Source organism: Pongo pygmaeus, chromosome 8 (assembly GCF_028885625.2).
Source record: "Pongo pygmaeus isolate AG05252 chromosome 8, NHGRI_mPonPyg2-v2.0_pri, whole genome shotgun sequence".
NCBI classification, from domain to species: domain Eukaryota; kingdom Metazoa; phylum Chordata; class Mammalia; order Primates; family Hominidae; genus Pongo; species Pongo pygmaeus.
The window spans coordinates 33,768,899-33,787,550 of NC_072381.2; the positions used below are offsets into that span (position 1 = coordinate 33,768,899).

The 18,652-nt window shown below is 35.3% G+C and overlaps 1 protein-coding gene across 49 annotated transcripts in view; it reads left to right on the plus strand.

Moving 5' to 3' along the window:
* CCDC7 (coiled-coil domain containing 7) overlaps positions 1-18,652 on the plus strand; it is a 434,284-nt gene that overhangs the window by 289,258 nt on the left and 126,374 nt on the right. For 45 of the 49 annotated variants that reach the window (XM_054436378.1, XM_054436376.1, XM_054436382.1 and 42 more), the window contains one exon: positions 13,581-13,697. The exons of the other annotated variants lie outside the window; for them this stretch is intronic. In XM_054436378.1, coding sequence (XP_054292353.1) covers positions 13,581-13,697 — 117 coding nt within the window. The remainder of the gene's footprint in view (positions 1-13,580; positions 13,698-18,652) is intronic. 49 annotated transcript variants of the gene reach the window in all.

The following is an 18,652-nucleotide window of genomic DNA, read 5'->3' on the forward strand; positions in this document are numbered from 1 at the left end:
AGTATGAGGGAAAAAAAGTCTTTTATAATCTTATGGTTAGATCTCAATCTTTTGGTGATCCTGTGTCCCTGGACTATGAACTTCTCCAGTGCTTCTCAGTTTTTTCCCTTCACATGTGGGGCAGGATGGCTAGATGGGGCTGGAGTTGGGTATTTCCCTTCATGTAGGCTGGTTAGGCTCGGATAAAACCCTAGCAGATTTGGCTCTGGTAAAAAGTCTGTGTCCTGAGAGCAGCCCTTGTTAAGAAGAACAGACTGCTCTGGCATATTTTGAAGTGGTTCCTTTTTCCTCTCCCTCTCTTGGGAACATAAAGGGATTTTTTTCTCCACTATTCATTGTGAGAACCTGGTACAGCTCCTGGAGGCAAAACTCACAAAAGTGTGGAAACTCCCTATAACTGAGCCTCCTTGGCGTTTTTATCCTTCAGACATGTCCTCACTGAGGTTCCAGCAATTCACTAATTGCAGTTCAGGTTTTCTTATCCTGGTTATAAAAGTTTCTGCTTAAGTTGTGATTCCCTATCTTTACCTGTTTCTCCAGTTTTAGGGGCAGCAGTTTGCCCTGTGACGTCTTTTCTATGAAGTATCTAAGAAGAGTTATTTTTCAACTTGTTCAGCTTTTTACTTGTTGTTAGGATGGAGTGACAGTTTCTGAGATTTGTACATGTTAGACTGGAAATTGAAAGGTCCATTTAAAAAATTTTTTATCTTCCTTACCTCAGAAAAGGTATTTATCTCTTCATTGCTCTCTTTTGGACTGGTGACTTACGGCATCCTTTCATTTGTGTCAATCGTTTATCTTATTTTAATAATTTAAAATTTTTTCTAAAATATGTATACCATAAGAGAATCAAGTAATAAATTCATTTGTTTAATAACTAGGTATATCTGTGAAATAGCAGATTTTCATGTATACACTGAGGAGAAGTATTGTCTTTATTTTTATGCTTTAAGTATGTACTATATTTTAATAAGTCAGTGCTACTTACTGTGGACATGTGATTGTTACAAAAATTAGAGAAAATATTTTTGTCTGGTTAAACAATATATAGTTTGTCTTTCTTTTATAGTGAACTACAAAAATATCTCTTGTTCAGAACTTGAATATGTATTGAATGAAACACCAAAATGAAAATATTTGAGAGCAAGTATTCTTTTTAAAGTTTACTTTTTAAACAATGTTTACTACAAAATATGTCACAGGTAATTTCATAAGACTTATGTGTAAATTTTAACAAATAAGCATTAAGCAAAACTAGGATAACCACCACTTAGGTCAAGAAATAGAGTTCTACTCTCACGTAAAATCTCCAGCGTGTCTCTCACAATTTCCTCCATCCTGACAGTGGCAATAGTTATATTGATTTTAAGATAACAGTTTTCTTGTTTCTTCTTATTTTGGTCAAAACTTATGTAATTGCTAATATTCAACTATTTTTGACCTATAAGAAAATGACAAATTCATGTGGTTCAACTCAATAGTTTTACCATTTCAGTATGTAATTATAATATAATTTTTGAAGATTTTAAGAATAAATAATTCTCTAAATATCCTTTCTCATCTTGCTTTTTAAAATTTAATGTAATGTAAGACATGTAACCATATTTTGTTTATTTTCATTGCTGTGTGAAGGCACCACTGTTTATCTAGTCTGCTAGTTATAGGTATATAAGTCAAGATCTTGTTGGAAAAGAGATAGCACAAATTGGGTTTAATTTGAGTTTAGTAAAGTGACATACTCTTTACAAAGGAGGGGTTTCCAGCAAAAACATAAGGAAAAATTTCATAATCTCGAGGCAGAAAAAGTGGGATAATGTTACTACCCCTAACCTTGAAGAGGAAAGGAGAAGGAATGGTTATTGGAGACCTAGGTAAAAGAGAGCTCTATGGAGAGAGTAGTGTAATAAGAGGTAAGAGGTCTGGGAAAGGTACATGCCCACTGCTGTGATGCTGCAGGGAAGAAACCATGCAAATACATTCCTAGATCTCATGTATTTCCTCCCTCTGATCTCCTGCCATGGTTCCACTGGCTGCATTCACTTGGAAGCCAGAGAGCAAGCAAGCCCATTGATTCACTCTTTGGAGGTTCACTCTTTGGAACATACAGTAACTGGAGAAAGTTGGAGAGTAAATCTGGAAGGTAAAATAAGAGATGTCTTCTCAGTTTACTTCGTTTGGCCTTCAGTATTCTCACCTTGTTTTTCATTCAGGTGATGAAAATGTGTCTCCAACCCAAGAAACATTAAGCCCTATTAGAATCCATAGTATTTCAGAGTAATTTCAATTGGGTCTTACTCCCATCTGTAACCTACAACATTCATTGTTCAGCATCGATGTTCTTTATATAAAGTGGCAGAGGATAAAAGGGGGTAGTGGTATAAGAAATAATTAATGGACGGAAATCATTGCCACAGTTGCCATTTCTATAACTAGTTATGAAGGCAATTAATTATAGCTGCCTTCCTCCATCGTCCCTCCATGTTCTCACTAGTCTTTGCCTCCACCTTGACTACACGATATTTTTTTATCTGGTAAGGTAACCCTAACCTTTATTGTTATGATAGCTGATACTTTGGTGGTTTTGTTAAATTTCTGCAGTCCTCTATTTATCTTGTATTTTGAGCAAGGGAGTATTTAAACGTAGCCCAGTGAACCCCCAGGGATCAAAATTAGTCCTTCTTGCCTCCAATAATTAGGAGAAACTTACTTCTTTCCAATTATTGAGATCAAGCCAGTACAGAAACTTTTTTCTCTGTGTCAGTTTATTTAATGGCATGGGATCCCAAATGCCAAGATGGCAGTCTCAGCTTCTAGTTTATTGGAAGCATGAATATTTGATGGGAGCATTCTTCCTTTGGGTACCAGGAAGAATGCTTTTGCATGGAGCTTGCTTAATGAAAGTCATTGGGAAATGAAGTAAAAGTTCTTTAAGTGGGTTATTAAAGCATATGTGGTATGAGATTGGTAGGCTATGGCATAGATAGGGCCATATGTTGGCTTACATTTTAAAGCATATATGACATCCTGTAAATCAAGACTGTAGCCTCTCAGGGTGTTTTCTGTCAGAAGTCATAGTAACCAAGACTTCACCTAGCCATTTCACTCTTCCATCAGACTTGCTGCTTCTGGGTAATGGGGGCTTGTGCTAATACCAGTGAATTTTATAGGCATGAACTCATTATGACACATCAGTTGCATAAAACATGCCCCTGGTTAGAGATGATGTATAGGATACTATGGCAGTTGAAAAGATATTCTTCAAGTTTATGAACAACAATATTGGTAGAAGTTCTATAGGCAGAGAATGTGATTTAGTGCCTATAATAAATGCCTAACTCACTGAGGGCAGTTCGCTTGCCTCTGTATGATAGAAAATTTACAGTAGTCCATCTGCAACCAGATGTTTTGCTAATTCTTCTGGAAAATGATGCTATACTTGGAGGCTCAACTTTGGCCTATGCTTTTGACAATTTCAGCACTCAGCAGAGGCAATATCCGTATTATTTTTGATAGGAAAAACCCGATACCATTAAGTTTATTCAAAAGCCACTGTCACCGTGGCCTCTTGGTACTTAGGTCCATGGAATAAGCACTAATGTAGCTGAGGCATGAGGTTGACTAGTATTAATAGACAGGCCCTCTAATTGAGAGCTTACACTATGGTAAATGCCTTCCTATGCACATTTACATGGGGGATGGATAACTTTGTACACTATCCTCGTAGTCTAGAAAATCGTAGACCAAACTCCCCAAGACATGCCTGTCACCATTTTTTCAATCTTTTTCCCCCAAATCTTCAACTGATTACCTGGTGAATTCCATTAGCTCCTGCCTACAAATCAATGTAAATCTAAATCTCAAACCATCTCTAGTCCCACATATAGTGCAGTCTTAGCTGTACTCCTCAAATTTCTGTTCACAAGAAGGATTTCTTCTTACTATTGTCTTTCAGGTCCTCCCTTTTGTGTGACTACAATACAGTGTCAAATAATGGCTTAATATATAAAATAGGACAAGCAGTCTAATACAAAAATTGGGAAAAGATAGAAATAGGCCTGTGAAAAGTTTGCTTCTCAGTGTTATTAGTGGGAGTATATAATGATTTAAAATACTCTTAATTATTTAAAAATATATCAATGATATTACATATCTGTACCCATAAGATTCTGAAGTATTTCAATGTCTAGATTTTTCCTTAAGAGTTAGCACCTTCTCACTTACCTTGGTCTCAGACCCCTGTCCTTAACTCTCCATATTTGTTATTATGTAATTTTTTTTCCTGAGGTTTTTGAGTTGAATAAAGGAGAGGGATGACAACTTGTATTTAGTCCACTGACTTGTTCACATGTGCTAATTTTGTTACAACTTACAAGAGATTAATTAATGGTTATTCAGCTATGCAATTTAATATAGGAAATTACTAGCTTAATAAAATGAAGAAAGGAATATGTCATCTCTCAATAAGTTTTACATTTTTAGAGTAGATGTATTTTCTTTTCAATGTATTTCAAACGTCTATTTTGTAGCTCTGAAGGTGGCTCAGATGATAGGTAAAAGTCTTTTGCCAGTAGACTCAAAATCAGAAGATCAGCTTCGAATTAAGAAACACAAAATTGCCCAAGTAGAAACACGTAGTGTGTACAATATTAACAAATAACCTTAAGTTATATTCATATTCATATTCAGAAGAATAAGTTTGGAATGTGGTCATAAATGGATATTAAACAAACCAATTTTGATTTTTATATCTGGACCCTTACAATAATAACAGCAAACATTTTGTTATTAATATTTATTGAGCCTTTATTATCAAATATTTAATAAATAATCCACAAAGAATTTCTATGAGGGAAATACTGAAATAATACTACTATTACTATTTAGGAGATGAGGAGAGTAAGACATGGAGTAACTGCCTAAAGTCACATCATTACAGATGGATTTCAAAGCCGGATAATCTAGCTCTTTATTCTGTTGTGATCACTCCAGGAAAACTATAGGAAATCTTAGAAGAATCTGACTATATTTGGCTTTAAAGTATATAATGAGATAGTTTCCTGAACCTCTCATGCAAACTCTTCTTTGCTCTTGCTATTTCTTTTGCTACCATTTCTCTGTGGCTACCAGAAATTCTGAAATTACTCTTAGAACATGCAACTGTGTTACCTTAACAATTATGGGATGTTCCTCAATTTCAGGGTTTTAAGTGACAAGAAATGTTGAAAATTGATTGAAAAAATGACATTTACATGTTTTCTTAATTGTTTATTTTTTCATAAATTTCTTTTTTTGTGAGTAGATATGCATCTGTTCCTGATTTTTTTTAAACAATGAAACAAATGATTTTTTTTAACGTGTTGGAGAAAATCTCTTACTAATATCCCAATACCATGTTTCATGATGAAATGAAATGTTCAATTAAAGTTAAAAATAAGATAAAATTCCTATTGCTGCCAAAGTTAGTATTGTTGTAAAATGTATAACCAATGTAATAAAAAAGAAAACCTGTTATTATAAATATTAGAAGAAATGATACGACATGATTATTACTTACAGATTATTAGATTTTGACTTTTAAAGCTTAAAAGAATCAAATAAAAGAAAATTTAATATCAGTATGATGTTCAGCAATGTGGCTAACACAAATTTGGCAAAAGAAAACAAAAACATTTCTATATATCCCAGCAGTGAAAAGAGCACAAAAATAATAAAATAACTGATAAATAAACACTAGGAAATATGTGGCCTCATATGATAGAAACAATGAACTTTAATGACTAAAGAAATGTTGACTACATAGGGAGATATTTCATGCTCATAAGTGGAAGACTCTTAAAAGTAATGGGTAAATAACTTACTTCCAATCAAAATACCAGTGGTTGATTATTGCTTTTGGTGTTGATGAAATTTTATAAATATGATTCTAAAACTTGACAACAATAACATATTTCAGTATGAAAATAATTGATTAAAGAAAGAGGATAGAGCAGTGGCACTTGATCTAACTGCATATTAAAAAGCTGCATTATAAAATAATAAACATGAGGGAGGTACCAAGAGGGCCGAATAGGCACAGCTCCAGTCTACAGCTCCCAGCATGAGAAATGCAGAAGATGGGTGATTTGTGTATTTTCAACTGAGTTAACAGGTTCATCTCACTGGGGCTTGTTGGACAGTGGGTACAGCCCACAGAATGTGAGCTGAAGCAGGGCGGGGCACTGCCTCACCCGGGAAGTGCAAGAGGTTGGGGAATTCCCTTTCCTAGAAAAGGGAAGCCGTGACAGATAGTACCTGGAAAATTGGGACGCTCCCACCCTAATACTGCGCTTTTCCAATGGTCTTAGCAAACAGCACACCAGGAGATTATATCCTGTGCCTGGCTCAGAGGGTGCCATGCCCACAAAGCCTCGCTCACTGCTAGCACAGCAGTCTGAGATTGAACTGCAAGGCAGCAGTGAGGCTGGGGGAAGGGGCATCCACCATTGCTGAGGCTTGAGAAGGTAAACAAAGCAGCTGGGAAGCTCGAACTGGGTGGAGCCCACCACAGCTCAAGGAGGCCTGCCTGCATCTGTAGACTCCACCTCTGGGGGCAGGGCAGAACTGAACAAAAGGCAGCAGAAACTTCTGCAGACTTAAACGTCCCTGTCTGACAGCTTTGAAGACAGTAGTGGTTCTCCCAGCATGGAGTTTGAGATCTGAGAATGGAGAAACTGCCTCCTTAAGTGGGTCCCTGATCCCCAAATAGCCTAACTGGGAGACACCTCCCAGTAGGGGTCAACTGACACCTCATACAGGTGCCCCTCTGAGACAAAGCTTCCAGAGGAAGGATCAGGCAGCAACATTTGCTGTTCTGCAGCCTCCGCTGGTGATACCCAGGCAAATAGGATCTGCAGTGGACCTCAAGCAAACTCCAACAGACCTGCAGCTGAGGGTCTTGACTGTTAGAAGGAAAATTAACAAACAGAAAGGACATCCACACCAAAACCCCATCTGTATGTCACCATCATCAAAGACCAAAGTTAGATAAAACCACAAAGATGGGGAGAAACCAGAGCAGAAAAGCTGAAAATTCTAAAAATCGGAGCTCCTCTTCTCCTCCCAAGGAACGCAGATCCCCGCAAGCAGCAGAACAACGCTGGATGGAAAATGACTTTGACGAGTTGAGAGAAGACTTCAGACGATCGGTAATAACAAACTTCTCCGAGCTAAAGGAGGATATTCAAACCCATCACAAGAAGCTAAAATCCTTGAAAAAAGATGAGATGAATGTCTAACTAGAATAAACAGCGTAGAGAAGACCTTAAATGACGTGATGGAGCAGAAAACCATGGCACGAGAACTACGTGATGCATGCACAAGCTTCAGTAGCCAATTCGGTCAAGTGGAAGACAGGGTATCAGTGATTGAAAATCAAATGAATGAAATGAAGCGAGAAGAGAAGTTTAGAGAAAAAAGAATAAAAAGAAATGAACAAAGCCTCCAAGAAATATGGGACTATGGGAAAAGACCAAATCTACATCTGATTGGTGTACCTGAAAGTGACAGGGAGAATGGAACCAAGTTGCAAAACACTCTGCAGGATATTATCCAGGAGAATTTCCCCAACCTAGCAAGGCAGGCCAACATTCAAATTCAGGAAATACAGAGAACACCACAAAGATACTCTTCGAGAGGAGCAACTCCAAGACACATAATTGTCAGATTCACCAAAGTTGAAATGAAGGAAAAAATGTTAAGGGCAGCCAGAGAGAAAGGTCGGGTTACCCACAAAGGGAAGCCCATCAGACTAACAGCAGATCTCTCCGCAGAAACTCTACAACCCGCAAGAGAGTGGGGGCCAATATTGAACATTCTTAAAGAATTTTCAACCCAGAATTTCATATCCAGCCAAACTAAGCTTCATAAATGAAGGAGAAATAAAATCCTTTACAGACAAGCAAATGCTGAGAGATTTTGTCACCACCAGGCCTGCCCTAAAAGAGCTCCTGAAGGAAGCACTAAACATGGTACAACCGGTACCAGCCACTGCAAAAACATGCCAAATTGTAAAGACCATCAATGCTAGGAGGAAATTGCATCAATTAAAGAGCAAAGTAACCAGCTAACATCATGACAGGATCAAATTCACACATAACAGTATTAACCTTAAATGTAAAAGGGCTAAATACCCCAGTTAAAAGAGACAGACTGGCAAATTGGATAAAGAGTCAAGACCCATCAGTGTGCTGTATTCAGGAGTCCCGTCTCACGTGCAGAGACACACATAGGCTCAAAATAAAGGGATGTAGGAAGATCTACCAAGCAAGTGGAAAACAAAAAAAAAAGCAGGAGTTGCAATCCTAGTCTCTGATAAAACAGACTTTAAACCAACAAAGATCAAGAGACAAAGAAGGCCATTACATAAAGGTAAAGGGATCAATTCAACAAGAAGATCTAACTATCCTAAATATATATGCACCCAATACAGGAGCACCCAGATTCATAAAGCAAGTCCTTAGAGACCTACAAAGAGACTTAGACTCCCACACAATAATAATGGGAGACTTTAACACCCCACTGTCAACATTAGACAGATCAATGAGACAGAAAGTTAACAAGGATATCCAGGAATTGAACTCAGCTCTGCACCAAGTGGACCTAATAGATATCTACAGAAATCTCCCCCCCAAATCAACAGAATATACATTCTTCTCAGCACCACATTGCACTTATTCCAAAATTGACCACATAGTTGGAAGCAAAGCACTCCTCAGCAAATGTAAAAGAACAGAATTTATAACAAACTGTCTCTCAGACCACAGTGCAATCAAACTAGAACTCGGGATTAAGAAACTCACTCAAAACCACCCAACTACATGGAAGCTGAACAACCTGCTTCTGAATGACTACTGGGTACATAACAAAATGAAGGCAGAAATAAAGATATTCTTTGAAACCAATGAGAACAAAGACACAACATACTAGAATCTCTGGGACACATTTAAAGCAGTGTGTAGAGGGAAATTTATGGCACTAAATGCCCACAAGAGAAAGCAGGAAAGATCTAAAATTGACACCCTAACATCATAATTAAAAGAACTAGAGAAGCAAGAGCAAACACATTCAAAAGCTAGCAGAAGGCAAGAAATAACTAAGTTCACAGCAGAACTGAAGGAGATAGAGACAGAAAAAACCCTTCAAAAAATCAGTGAGTCCAGGAGCTGTTTTTTTTTTGAAAAGATCAACAAAATTGATAGACCACTAGCAAGACTAATAAAGAAGAAGAGAAGAATCAAATAGGTGCAATAAAAAATGATAAAGGGGATATCACTACCAATTCCACAGAAATACAAACTACCATCAGAGAATACTATAAACACCTCTACACAAATAAACTAGAAAATCTAGAAGAAATGAATAAATTCCTGGACACATACACCCTCCCAAGACTAAACCAGGAAGAAGTTGAATCCCTGAATAGACCAATAACAGGCTCTGAAATTGAGGCAATAATTAATAGCCTACCAACCAAAAAAAGTCCAGGACCAGATGGATTCACAGCCGAATTCTACCAGAGGTACAAAGAGGAGCTGGTACCATTCCTTCTGAAACTATTCCAATCAATAGAAAAAGAGGGAATCCTCCCTAACTCATTTTATGAGGCCAGCAGCATACTGATACCAAAACCTGGCAGAGACACAACAAAAAAAGAGAATTTTAGACCAATATCCCTGACGAGCATCGATGCAAAAATCCTCAATAAAATACTGGCAATCCGAATCCGGTAGCACATCAAAAAGCTTATCCACCATGATCAAGTTGGCTTCATCCCTGGGATGCAAGGCTGGTTCAACATACGCAAATCAATAAAGTAATCCATCATATAAATAGAACCTAAGACAAAAACCACATGATTATCTCAATAGATATAGAAAAGGCCTTCGACAAAATTCAACACCCTTTCATGCTAAAAACTCTCAATAAACTAGGTATTGATGAGACATATCTCAAAATAATAAGAGCTATTTATGACAAACCCACAGCCAATATCATACCGAATGGGCAAAAACTGGAAGCATTCCCTTTGAAAACTGGCACAAGACAGGGATGCCCTCTTTCACCACTCCTATTCAACATAGTGTTGGAAGTTTTGGCCAGAGCAATCAGGCAGGAGAAAGAAATAGAGTATTCAATTAGGAAAAGAGGAAGTCAAATTGTCTCTCTTTGCAGATGACATGATTGTATATTTAGAAAACCCCGTTGTTTCAGCCCAAAATCTCCTTAAGCTGATAAGCAACTTCAGCAAAATCTTAGGATACAAAATCAGTGTGCAAAAATCACAAACATTCCTATACACCAATAGCAGACAAACAGCCAAATCATGAGTGAACTCCCATTCACAATTGCTTCAAAGAGAATAAAACTTAGGAATCCAACTTACAAGGGATGTGAAGGACCTTAAAACTAGGAGTTTTAAGGGATGTGAAGGACCTTAAAACTAGGAATCCAACTTACAAGGGATGTGAAGGACCTCTTTAAGGAGAACTACAAACCACTGCTCAACAAAACAAAAGAGGACACAAACAAATGGAAGAACATTCCATGCTCATGGATAGGAAAAATCAATATTGTGAAAATGGCCATACTGCCCAAGGTAATTCATAGATTCAGCGCCATCCCCATCAAGCTACGAATGACTTTCTTCACAGAAGTGGAAAAAAACTACTTTAAAGTTCATAAGGAACCAAAAAAGAGCCCACATTGCCAAGACAATCCTAAGCCAAAAGAACAAAGCTGGAGCCATCATGCTACCTGACTTCAGACTATACAAGGCTACAGTAACCAAAAGAGCATGGTACTGGTACCAAAACAGAGATATAGACCAATGGAACAGAACAGAGCCCTCAGAAATAATACCACACATCTACAACCATCTGATCTTTGACAAACCTGACAAAAGCAAGAAATGGGGAAAGGATTCCCTATTTAATAAATGGTGCTGGGAAAATTGGCTAGCCATATGTAGAAAGCTGAAACTGGATCCCTTCCTTACATCTTATACAAAAATTAATTCACGATGGATTAAAGACTTAAATGTTAGACCTAAAACCATAAAAACCCTAGAAGAAAACCTAGGTAATACCATTCATGACATAGACATGGGCAAGGACTTCATGACTAAAACCCCAAAAGCAATGGCAACAAAAGCCAAAATTGACAAATGGGATCTAATTAAAAGGCTTCTGCACAGCAAAAGAAACTACCATCAGAGTGAACAGGCAACCTACAGAATGGGAGAAAATTTTTACAATCTACCCATCTGACAAAGGGCTAATATCCAGAATCTACAAAGAAGGTAAACAAATTTACAAGAAAAAATCAACCCCATCAAAAAGTGGGCAAAGGATATGAACAGACACTTCTCAAAAGAAGACATTTATACAGCCAACAGACATATGAAAAAATGCTCATCATCACTGGCCATCAGAGAAATGCAAATCAAAACCACAATGAGATACCATCTTACATCAGTTAGAATGGTGATCATTGAAAAGTCAGAAAACAACAGGTGCTGGAGAGGGTGTGGAGAAATAGGAACACTTACACTGTTGGTGGGACTGTAAACTAGTTCAGCCATTGTGGAAGACAGTGTGGCGATTCCTCAAGGATCTAGAACTAGAAATACCATTTGATCCAGCCATCCTATTACTGGGTATATACGCAAAGGATTATAAATCATGCTGCTATAAAGACACATGCACACATATATTTATTGTGGCACTATTCACAATAGCAAAGACTTAGAGCCAACCCAAATGTCCAACAATGATAGACTGGATTAAGAAAATGTGGCATATATACACCGTGGAATACTATGCAGCCATAAAAAAGATGAGTTCATGTCCTTTGTAGGGACATGGATGAAGCTGGAAACCATCGTTCTCAGCAAACTATCACAAGGACAGAAAACCAAACACTGCATGTTCTCACTCATAGGTGGGAATTGAACAATGAGAACATTTGGACACAGGGTGGGGAACATCACACACCAGGGCCTGTTGTGGGGTGTGGGGAGGGGGGAGGGATAGCATTAGGAGATATACCTAATGTAAATGATGAGTTAATATGTGCAGCACACCAACATTGCACATGTATACATATGTTAGAAACCTGCACATTGTGCACATGTACCCTAGAACTTAAAGTTTAATAAAAAATAAAAATAAAATAAAATAAAATAATAAACGTTCAGATGAGTGGAGCAGATTAGAAACTCCAGAAAGATAACCATTAGAGTTAGTGGTATAAAAAATGATTATTTAACAAATCATATTAAGACAAATCACAAAAAAACTAAAGTGATAACTGTATCTTTTACTATTCAAAAACTGATTTTCTAGGTTATAAATAAGTCCTATGAAAAATTGAACAATGAAAGAAAACATAAATTAGTCTCATTCTTAGGAAGGTTACCCTACGTATGACTTCATAGATAGGAACATAAAGGAAGGATCATTAAAAATTGGCTAAATAATGATTTTAAATTTCTGTGCACAGAAACACCAAAATTAAAATTAAAAAGCAAATATCAAAATTTTTGCTGTTTAAAAATTTTCCTGTCACAGTCAAAAGGGTATAACTTTTATGCAAAAATATTTTAACATTTATTTTAGATTATTTCTTTAATAAAAAATATATTAAAAGAAAATTTTAAAATAAATTTCTCCAACAGAAAAATGGACAGCAGATATTTTATCGTTATTATTAACCAAATGCATTTATATCAGTAATAAAAAATTTAGTTAAAACCATTTATAAAATAACAAATACTGTAAGTGTATAGTATCAGTTGGGAGGGGTACAGAGAAACAGATCTCAGTGTTACAGGAAGATGTAGGTAATGGTTAGACATTTGGGGACATCTTTATGAAAATATGTACCAATTATATTAAAAAATAAAAATATCTCTATGGGTTTCGGTGACATTGTATATGTACAATCTCTCTGACCCAGATATATACACTTTTTTCTCTTTTATTTTATTTTTTATTATAAAAAATTCATATAACAAATCTATACAGGCAAATCTATTTTTAGTTTCAGTCAACATTGTATCAGTATGTTTAGTCATACAAGTAATCTTAGCAGAAAATCAAAATTTCTACTTTATTGCATTTCTGCATTATATTACCAACTTTACCAGAAATGGGTAATTGTTAAAGAAAACAATAATGAGTCACATTCTTATTTTGTTCATAATTTTAATAGTAATAGCTTTTGGTGTTTCACTAGAAACCAAAATCTTAGCTTTTGAGTGGAGACTGAAAGGTATTCTATCTGAAGGGAGTAAATGTCTAGGAATAAATCTATAATTCTAATTTTTCAAAGAATTTTATCAGGAATAGATGTGAAATTTGTCAAATTAACTTCAGATATTAATAAAGATAATTTTTCTCTTCTTATTTGACATAATGATGTAATAATATGTTCCTAAACTTTAGAAATTGTAGTCTTCTTGAGATTAGGCTATAGTAGATAAGTTTCAATAGTTATTTCTGTATTTAATTTACTAAAATTTTTTTTTCTTTTAATCTTGGTAGATCAAGATATGGATAAACTGCCAGATAGGAGTTTTACACCTGAAAATGTAGAATTAGCTGCAGGACACATGGATCAAATTCAAACAAGTGAAGTTGACCAATACCAAAAATTGAGAAGTATGTATTACATTGATAAATATGTTTTAAAATAATAGACATAGAGCACTTGATGATTTAGAAATATGTTATAAATGTGATTCAGCTCTATTTATGGCTTTATAGTTGAATTTTTCTTTAGGATGAATATTTTAAAACAATTTAACAAAAATTGGAGTTTCACAGAGTTAATGAATGCTGTAAAGCTATTAACACAACTCTTTACTTCTCATATTCTTTAATATTCTAATTCTTATACTCTATTTCTTAAATTTATTTGGTGAATATTGCCTTTTTCTTTTTCTTTTAATAGTATTTCATGGAGTATCAGTTTGGGAAACACTTTTCTAGGAATTTTATAGAGCTATTAGAGATTACTTAAGTAATTGTGAACAGAATGTTAGAAATATGGACAGTGAAGGCCATTCTGATGAGGTCTTAGAAATGAGGAATCTGCTATCAGACACTGTAGGATATACCATCTTTGTTATAAAGTGGGAAAGATCTTGGCTGAATTGTGTTTGTGTCCTAGTGTTTTATGATAGGAAAAATGTAGGAGTGATAAAACAGGATATTTGGTGGAAGAAATCTCTAAGCCAAGTCTTTAGGGTGCAGCATGACTTCTCTTGACTACTTTTAATAAAATGCGTAAAAAGATAAAGACAGAATTTATAATCAGAAGAGAAACAGCATGTGAAGATCTGGAAAATTTTCAGACTGGTCAAATTGAGAGAGCATCTTTGGGAGAGAACACCAAGAATGTGGCCAAGTGATCATTTGATAAAGAGATTAGTATGGAGAGAAGCAAGCCAGATGCTATTCAACAAGACCTTGGGAGAATGACTCTGAATGCATTCATGAGATCATTGGGACTTCCTCTTCCATCAAGGCCCATAGTATCAAGGCCTGAAGGCCAGAGCCTTAGGGGCCCAACCTCCATGCCAGTGTGTCCAGAAGGTAGGACTTTAAGGCAAATAATATTATTATGGAGCCTTAAGACTTTATGTTTGCCCCATTAGGTTTTGGATTTGGTCAGGATCCATTACCCTTTCTTTTTTCCTATTTCTTCCTTTTGTAATAAAAATGTCTATCCTATGTCTATCCCACCATTGTATTTTAGAAACATATAACTTGTTTGATGTCACACATTCACAGATGGAGAGAAATTTGCCTCCAGAAGAATCATATCTTGATTCTCACCCATGTCTGATTTAGATGATATTTAGATGAGACTCTGGACTTCAGACTTTTTGAGTTGATGCTAGAACTAGTTAAGACTCCTGGACTATTGAGACGCAATGAACATACTTTATGTGTGAGATGTACATGAATTTTGGAGGACTAGGGGTGGAATGCTATGATCTGAATGTATGTTTTTCCCTAAAATTCATATATTGGAACCTAAGACCCAATGTGATGGTATTAAGAGGTAGGGCCTTTGGGACATGATTAAGTCACAAAGCCTCTACCCTTATGAATGGGATTAGTGCCCTCCTAAAAGAGGTAGAAGGGAAGTCCTAGTCCCTTTTGGCTTTCAACCATGTAAGGACACAGCATTCATCTTTGTCACTCTTCCATACGTATATGTAAGGACACAGAGAATGCAGCATCTATGAGAAACAGGCCCTTACCTGACCTTGAAACTGCTGGTTCCTTGACCTTGTACTTCTCAGTACTAAAGTACTGTGGTTAAATGATTTGACCAATATCGTCACATGGTTTCTAAGTAGAGGAGCCAATATTTGAATGTGAGATTTCTCTTTTCTAGGTTATTGTTTGTCTTGCTTTTGCTTTTAAACTTTAAAGTCCTTATTTATTATCACCATTCCATACTGTTTTTAGTGACTTTAATTCTTCATTCACTGTCATCCTTGCTTCTCCAGGACTGTTTTATTTCCATCACACTTGCCTTACTCAGATTTTTACGGGAACACATTTGAAAAAAACAAAAAACCCAGACCCTCCCAATTATAGAAATTAGATCCATTCACAAAACTTTTAGGTCAATCTCGGCTGGATGTGCAATGCTGGCTGGGTATCCTCCTACATACGCTCATACCTGCCCCTGCACTAGGTGGTTGGAATCCACAGACTCCTAGGACTCAACATGTTCAAAACCAAACTTACCTTTACTCTAGACCTGATTGTTTTGATATGTTTCCTTTTATTATTATGGCAAGGTTGAACATTGTAAAAAAGTACAAAGAAGAAAATAACAATCACTAATATGCCTACAAATCAGACTCAGAATTGGCCTTTGTTAACTGTCATAATGGCTTCTAGGCTTTTGTCTGTCTATCTGTCTGTCTATCTATCTATCTATCTATCTATCTATCTATCATCAATTTTTGTGAGTGTGTGGATACTATATATCTCACAATCCTTCATCTTAACATTATAATGTTACACATAAAGCTAAAGATCCCTCCCCTCATGTTATTTGACTACCATCATTCCCAGTTACCTTTTTTACTTTCAGAACTGAGCAAAATCTTATTTTTACATACATCCTTTATTTCATAGAAATATATGGTACGTTTTTGTGTAGTTTTAAGTGTATAACAAATTTACTGTTTAGTAATACTAACAGTACTTAATACTAATAGTATTTTAGTATTGGTATTACTTAGTATCTAATAGTTTTGTTAGTATTATAATTACTAGTAGTATTAACAGTATAATAAATGTTATTATACTATTTCAACTTAAATAGTATACAGTAAATGTTGTTATTGGTAGAATTGGATTTCCCTGCCAGATAAATTATACAATGTTTCCTGCAAACCTTTTGCTTTGTATCTATTTATATAGTTGTTTGGTTTTTTTTGAGTGTTTTATTTTTCAAGTTTTGTTTCTTTCCTTTCTTCTCTACCAAACTGAAACTTTACATTCCATTATTTGTCCTCAATTTTTTGTCTTAACACGTGGATTTAGTCTTATACATAATTTTTGCTATGTCTAAAGCTAATTCAGTGTCTTTAGCTCCATTACAAATAAAAGAACCTTAGAAATATTTTACTTCCATTTATATTCTTTAATTGCTTTCTCACTCCAAACTCATCAAAATAACAAAAATGTTACAAGTGTTAATAAGTTTGAATATGTGTGTTCAGCCATCATTATTTGGTTTTTTTCATGCTTTCTATACCAGTTAATAGTATGTTTAGTCATGGGTGAAAATCATCTTTCTTTTTTTCTTGCATTTTCATGACTACTAGTCAGGCAGAACATCTTTTATTTCTTACCTCTTTTCATTTCCTTTTCTGTTATTATGTTGTACCCTTTGCCCATTTTTTATTAGGTTGTCTGCTTTTGAAAACCATTCTAGGTGCTTTTATATATTAACAAAATAAGTCAGATAGCACATACTTTTAAAATCACTTTATAGTTCTATCTTTTATATGTTGGCACTTTTTTTTTCAATTTATTGTGGTCTTGTATGTTTCTACTTTATTTACAATTCTATGTTTCTGTTCTTACTTAGGAATGTCCCTTTAACCTCAAGGTTATATGAATATTTTTCTATGTTTTCTTTTAGTATTTGCTTATTTTTACATACGGTTTTTAATTCATCAAGCACATATATTTCATAAGGTATATGATTGTTATAAATACTTTTGCTTTCTTTCATAGGGCTAGGAAATTGTATTTCCAATGTTTAACTCTTAATATTAACAGAGAAACAGATTCAAACATGCTCACAACTTATCTAATGCTAATTAACTCATATAACTGAAATATGATATGTAAAGGCCCAAGATTATATAAATGATCAAAGAAAATATAATAGTCTACAAAAACATAGGGTCAAAAAACCAAGAAAGCATAATGAAAAACATACAGTAAGTATATGGAATAAAGATATGATTTATTAAAATAAATGTGGATTACTTAAATTCACATTTTATATAAGCATTCCTAAATTCTATAAAAATGCATAAAGCAGTTATCATATTTAACTAATATGATGTTACTGATTATGAGACATGTCCTTTTTAAGTAACATAAGGAAGCAGAAATGTTAACAATCAAATTGTGAAACAGTGCTTTATTTTTCATTTATTGTAGTGTACTTCAATTTTGGAGAAGCTAACGTAAAAATATTTGCATTATTAAAAGTATAGTAATAATGTTTTTAAGAAATGAACACCAACAATATTGTGAAAATGGCCATACTGCCCAAGGTAATTTATAGATTCAATGCCATCCCTATCAAGCTACCAATGACTTTCTTCACAGAATTGGAGAAAACTACTTTAAAGTTCATATGGAACCAAAAAAGAGCCCGCATTGCCAAGTCAATCCTAAGCCAAAAGAACAAAGCTGGAGGCATCACACTACCTGACTTCAAACTATACTACAAGGCTACAGTAACCAAAAGAGCATGGTACTGGTACCAAAACAGAGATATAGATCAATGGAACAGAACAGAGCCCTCAGAAATAATGCCACATATCTACAACTATCTGATCTTTGACAAACCTGAGAAAAACAAGCAATGGGGAAAGGATTCCCTATTTAATAAATGGTGCTGGGAAAACTGGCTAGCCATATGTAGAAAGCTGAAACTGGATCCCTTCCTTACACCTTATACAAAAATTAATTCAAGATGGATTAAAGACTTAAATGTTAGACCTAAAACCATAAAAACCCTAGAAGAAAACCTAGGCAATACCATTCAGGACATAGACATGGGCAAGGACTTCATGTCTAAAACCCCAAAAGCAATGGCAACAAAAGCCAAAATTGACAACTGGGATCTAATTAAACTAAAGAGCTTCTGCACAGCAAAAGAAACTACCATCAGAGTGAACAGGCAACCTACAGAATGGGAGAAAATTTTTGCAACCTACTCTTCTGACAAAGGGCTAATATCCAGAATCTACAATGAACTCAAACAAATATACAAGAAAAAAACAAACAACCCCATCAAAAGGTGGGAGAAGGATATAAACAGACACTTCTTAAAAGAAGAC